Raw genomic sequence first — 5,801 nt, forward strand, 5'->3', positions numbered from 1 at the left:
TGTACTAACCTTATGCAGGAGAGCAGGGTTGCACATCCCCAATTCACAGATGGGAAGACTGAGGCAAGCAGGGAGAAGCAGCTTGCCAGGATGCCCTGGGGAGAGCGTGGCAGGGCTAGAACCAGAACCCAAGTCTCCAGACTCCCGAAGGGGCCCTTCCGGGAGCCTATACACCCTGTCACCCTGCCATTCCATCTCTCTACCAGCCCTCGACAGGCCAGATGCCAGAGAGGAGTAAAGCAGCCCCTCATCCAACAGCAAACACTTCCTGGTGCTGGATCCGTCTTCCAGGTTGGGGGAAGAATGGAGGAGCAGCTCCTGAGGCCCTGAGAGCCCAACTACTGGGTTGGAACAGCCAGCCAGGCCCACCTGATGGCAGTCACAGCAACAACTGCGTCTGAAGCACCTCTGGCCTTGGTCCCGGACTCTTCCTGAAATGCTCCCATTCCTTGACCAGGCAGAGAGAGTGTCTGTGGGCCTCAGAGGGGAAGCACAGAGGAAAGGCAGTGGAGCTAGGCCCCAGCCACCCCTCCCTAATGCTGAGGTTTGGGGGAGGCCCTGGAGGAAAAAGTGAAGCTCCGTGGTTGGTTTCCGTGGCAGCTGGCTTGGTCTAGGAAGAGGGATGAGGGGCTCGCAAGGGGTGCGACCCAACCTCTCTGGGCCTGCCTCTCAGCCCCCGGCAGCCCCTCTCCTCCTGTGCCAGCGTGGGTTTCAGTCATCTGGAGGAAGGTGGGGTCTGGGGAGGCAGTGCCGGGCAGGGCGGGTTTGCTCCAGATGTGAGTCACCCCCGGTCCACATCTTCCCTCTTCAGTGCTGGTGATTTCAGAAGGGGGACAGTGATGTGAAGGCGGTCCTGTTGATAACTCTCTTAGCAAGCCCCCCACCTCACTCAGTGCTCCCCACGCTCCTCCCTCTACCTGGTTTCTGAGTGTGAGGTGAGCACCCCTCCAACCCACCTTCAACTCTGTTGCTGCAGTGATTTTCCCTGCAGCCTAAATCTGGCCTCAATACTCAGTCTTCCTATAACCTTCGGTGGCTCCCCAGCACCCTCAGATAAAACAGTGCCCAAACCCCTCAGTGAGGCCCTTCATGATCCAGGTACTGCTGGCTTCCCACCCTCATGCCCCATCTTTCCCCAGCACACCCTAAACTCCAGCCATGCCCAGATGCTCACTGTTCCCCAGACTTGTGCCTTCTCATTTCTGAGCCTTTGCCCACGCTGGAATGCCAGTCCCTGCTTCTTCACCCATCCTTTAAGACCCACCTTCTTCCCATTCTGGACCATCCCACCAAGATGCTCGCTCATGACTTCCCTCAGAGCCTGCATCATGCTACTTCTTAATTAGGTTCATGGCCAGATTCTGCCCCAACAGTGGGCTACTTGAGAACAGGGACTGAGGGCTTCATCTTTGAATCCTCTGAGGCTAGCTCAGGGCCAGGCACATAGTAGGTACTCAGTAAAATATCTGCTAAACAGATGGGGAAAGGGAAAGCTGTGCCAGGTGTCAGAGGGAGAAATGTGAGGAGAGTGGATGGGGGTGCACAGACCGGGGACCCCATCCCCTCATGGCCTGGCTCACCCTGGGCCCCCTCCCAGGCCTGACCCTCTCGGACAGGCCAGAGGTTGTCAGGCAGGGGCTTTTGGAGGATCCCCGGCAGACCCCTCGGGAGGGCAGAACGAAGCCTGAGGCCTGAGCCCTGAGCCTGGGCGGCAGCCTCAAGCCTGGCACCGGCCCAGCCTTTCTTTAGCGCTAGTGAGGAGCACGAGCAGCAGCCGCAATCTCTGCTTCCGGGGGAGGCCCAGGCGGGGCCAGGGCTTTGTGGTTAATGGGTCCTGGGTCCTCTGCAGAGGCACCCAGAGCGGGCCACGCCCTGGCCCCTGCCAGGGAGCAGCCTCACGAACCCCAGATCTAATTCTTGAAGGACACTGCACCTCCTCAGCCGCCTTCTATGGGGGACCCCCTGAGCTCAGATAGCTGGCCCTGGCCCTCTTCCAGCCAACTCTTGGGCCTAGCTCATCCTCAAACTATTTTCCACTGGCTTCCCCCATTCTTTGCCACAGCATAATTTTGGGAAGGGGTAAGAGAATGGGAGGTGGAGCCTGGACCTTGGGGGAGTGGCTAAGAAGGAATGGGGGGGTCTCCACTCTGATTGGTCATCTCTGCTCCAGAACTGGCTTCAAAATTCCATTGACTCCGCCTCCCGTGGCCCCCATCTCCCTTCTGAGTTACAATTGGCTCAGCGTCCAGGGGGCGGGACTCACCCGGGTCTGGTCCAGTTAAAAGGGTGGGAGCGGGCTGTGGCCCATCTCTCGGGTAGTCTTCAGACAGCTGGTCCCCAAGTCCCAGGAACATCCTCCTCTCCTCAATCATGGCTTGTGTGAGTATGGGGACCCCACCCCAAGGCCCACAAATGGCGTGGGGGCAGACAGCCAGGCAGAGTGAGGGCAGATCACGATCTGGGTTCTAGTTCTTGTGGCGTGGCCTTGAACAAGTGTCTTTTCTGGGCCTCAGTGGCCGTGTCTGTAAAATGGGGGTGGGCTCCATGCTTCCCCAAGGCCTTCTCTGGCTTAAGAATTTTCTGGATTCCTCCAGGGTCTGACAGCCAAGGGCTGACATTCTGCAGCTCTCTGAGAAGTGGGAGTGGGAAGGGTGTGGCCGACTGGAGGTGGAGTGGGGCATTTTGAGGGCGCCCAGGCCCCTATCCCTTCCCCCTTCCCCCCAAAGAGCCTCCTGTCCCCTCCCCCCTGCAGCTGTCCCTGTCACCGGGCCAGGGCAGAGTCACCCTCTGCTCCAGAGCTGTAAAAGTCGCCAGGATCTGAGACAGGCTGTCGGGAGGGAGCCTGCCTGGGTTAGCCGAGGGCGGGTGATTCTGTCCAGGCTGGTCAGGTGGGGGCTGGGGGAATTCCCGCTCAACCATTCCTCCAAGCTGGGGGGTGGGGGCTGTGATAAAGGAGCAAGAAGGCAGCAAGAATCTTCTGCAGGCCCCTAGGGAAAGGATTCAAGTTTCTGGCAGGAGGAACCACTCACACCAGTGAAGCTTTGCGCTGGCTCTTGTTAACCCCGAGCCAGCCAGGTTGCAGGCTCCCGCCCTGGGCTGCTCTCCCTTCTTAGAGGGGTCTAGCTGTGCTCCTTAGGGGTCTCCTCTCCAGCCCCTGGCCCTCTCTGCACAGAGGAGCTTGAAGGGGATGGTGGGGGATGGCCCAGCCCCAGGCCTCTTCCTCTCCAGCAGAGGGGCAGACGCCTCACTCACCTTCCTTTGCCCCCAACTCGCAGTGCCTGGTTCTCTCCATCTATTCAATGAGGCGATGGAGCACAGCACTCCACCTCCCAGGCTACTCTGCATCTAAAATCCCCGGGCTAAACCGCAGAAACTTTTAGATCCTGTCTTCTAGAACCTCAGTCATGTTACAGACAAGAAACTGACCCAGTTGGGAGTAGGGACTTGCCCAGCAGCACACAAAGAAGGAGAGTCTAGAACTTGCAGCCGGGTTCCTGAGCCTTCGGGTCGGCCAGGTCAGAGCAGGCCCGGTCTTCCCGGCGGGGGGCACGACCTCCCACCCTCCCACCCTGCGTCCTCTAACCCGGCTGGGCGGGGTCTTGTCTGCGCAGGGTCTGGTCGCCAGCAACCTGAATCTCAAAGCTGGGGAGTGCCTCAGAGTGCGGGGCGAGGTGCCCCCGGACGCCAAGAGGTGAGGGGACGACGGCGGGGGCGGCGGGCGGCAGGGGCGGGGGCTGGAGCTCGAGGGTCCCGCCCCGCGTCTGGCAGAGGCGTGGCTGGCCGGGCCCGGCTCCTCCCTCCGGCGGGGCGGGGTTAATGTCGGCGGCTGCTGAGGCTACGTCTTCTGGGTGAGTCACTTCCTCCGCGGAGTCTGGACGCCCCCACCGTTGTCGCCCCCTTAAGCTAAACCAGCTGCGGCCTCGTCATCTGCCTCGGCTGGCCTTCCCCTCCCCACTGCTGTGGGCGGGACCAGAGGCTGAGGGGGGCAGGGAGAGGGAATGAAAGGGTGTCACCCTCGCTGCCCGCCCTCTGAGGTCTGTGTATCCTGCGCTCTTCACTCTCGACTTTTCACTCCTTCGGTCCTTCCTTAACTCATCATTCATTCGGCCAGCTGGCCTAGTTTCTCCGCAGCCTTGTGAGCTTGGGCCAGTCAACCAACCGCCTTGAGCCTCGTTTGTTAATCAGTTAATGGAGGGGGGAGGTTGTGTGGAGGTGAAATGCTGGGTCATCTCACACGTTGATGACCAGCTGACAGTATAAAGAGCCGCACGCTTCATATGCACTGCTCATGTCATTCTTTCTAAATCCTCAGAGGGAGGCCTTGCTGTTACCTCGACTCAGCAAATGTATTATTGTTATTCGTTCATTCGCCCACGGTTACAGAGCACCTACTGTGTGTCACGCATCATGCTGCGCACCAGAGATACAGAGACGGACAAGACAGACAGGACTCTTGCCCTCCCAGAGGTCACCATCTGGAGGGAGTCTCTGACCTTGACCAAACGGGCAGGGACACAAATTCATGTCTACAAGAGTCCTGGCTGTCAGCATAGCAAGGCCCTTAAGAGATACTTCCTGTGGAGCCCCCACTGTGCAGATACGGAAAGTGAGAACCAGATGGAGCAGGGACTTGCTCAAGGTCACACAGCAAGGAGGTGGCAGGGCACAGCTAGAATCCAGGTTTCCTTCCTCTTGGCTCCATGCGTTCCCCCGGTGAGGTCCATTCATGTGCACTGAGCGGCACAGACTGGTCGGTCTGAGGGGGCTGCAGAGGGCGGGGGCAGCCTCAAGCCCACCCGCTATCCCCTAGCTTCGTGCTGAACCTGGGCAAAGATGGCAACAACCTGTGCCTGCACTTCAACCCCCGCTTCAACGCGCACGGGGACACCAACACCATCGTGTGTAACAGCAAGGATGGCGGGGCCTGGGGGGCTGAGCAGCGGGAGTCCGTCTTCCCCTTCCAGCCTGGAAGTGTTGTGGAGGTGGGCTGGGGCCTGGGGTGGGGTCAGGGCCCTGGCTGGGCTGGGGCAGAGCTGGGTTGAGTGGCTAGAGACCTGGGTCCCACCCTGCCCCCCTCCCCTCCCTCCCCATCTCCCCTCCCTCCTGTCACCTGCTGTGTGATCCTCGGTGAGCATCATCCCCTCTCCCAACCTCAGGGCCTCACCATGAAGCGGGGCTGTTGTTAGGGCTACGTGAGGAAAGGGCTCTGGGGGGGCCTAGGACCTGCAGGCCGTGGCTGCAGGGCCGAGGCTCCCGCTATGGGGTCCACATGCTCACTACCCCTCTCCACCCCCAGGTGTGCGTCTCCTTCGACCAGGCAGACCTAACCATCCAGCTGCCTGGTGGATACGACTTCAAGTTCCCCAACCGCCTCAACCTGGAGGCCATCAACTACCTGGCAGCCGATGGCGACTTCAAGATCAAGTGCGTGGCCTTTGAGTGAAGCCAGCCGGCCCATGGCCCCCAATAAAGGCAGCTGCCTCTGCTCCCCCTGAACCAGCCTCCTGTGTGTGTGGGTGTGGAAGAAGAGGATTCCGCCGACTCCCCCAGGCTCTGCCCCTCTTCACTTCCATTCACTGCCTCAGTGCATGCATACCTTTTTTTTTTTGGCTGCACCGTGCGGCTTGTGGGATCTTAGTTCCCTGACCAGGGATCGAACCCGGGCCCATGGCAGTGAAAGCGCCAAATCCTAACCACTGGACCGGCAGGGAATTCCCTCGATGCATACCTCTTAAGTGCTAGTGACATCTTGTTCCCCTGGGTCCCCTGGGCTGAACAGAGAGCTCAATACACAGCGAGGG

The 5,801-nt window shown here is 59.9% G+C and overlaps 1 protein-coding gene across 1 annotated transcript; it reads left to right on the top strand.

The window, feature by feature from the left end:
* The first annotated feature begins 2,266 nt into the window (after nucleotides 1-2,266).
* Nucleotides 2,267-5,496, top strand: LGALS1 (galectin 1). Its single transcript, XM_082636883.1, has 4 exons — nucleotides 2,267-2,379; nucleotides 3,612-3,691; nucleotides 4,811-4,982; nucleotides 5,297-5,496. The coding sequence occupies exons 1-4, from the start codon at nucleotides 2,371-2,373 to the stop codon at nucleotides 5,441-5,443; spliced, it is 408 nt and encodes a 135-aa protein (XP_082493009.1). The 5' UTR covers nucleotides 2,267-2,370; the 3' UTR covers nucleotides 5,444-5,496.
* The last annotated feature ends 305 nt before the right edge of the window (nucleotides 5,497-5,801 follow it).

Source organism: Mesoplodon mirus (assembly GCF_964341445.2).
Source record: "Mesoplodon mirus genome assembly, chromosome: 11".
In the NCBI taxonomy this organism is placed as follows: domain Eukaryota; kingdom Metazoa; phylum Chordata; class Mammalia; order Artiodactyla; family Ziphiidae; genus Mesoplodon; species Mesoplodon mirus.

Coding starts and splice junctions, on each gene's coding strand:
- LGALS1 (XM_082636883.1), top strand. Junction 3,692..4,810: donor GTGCCCCCGGACGCCAAGAG/GTGAGGGGACGA, acceptor GCTATCCCCTAG/CTTCGTGCTGAACCTGGGCA. Junction 4,983..5,296: donor AGCCTGGAAGTGTTGTGGAG/GTGGGCTGGGGC, acceptor CTCCACCCCCAG/GTGTGCGTCTCCTTCGACCA.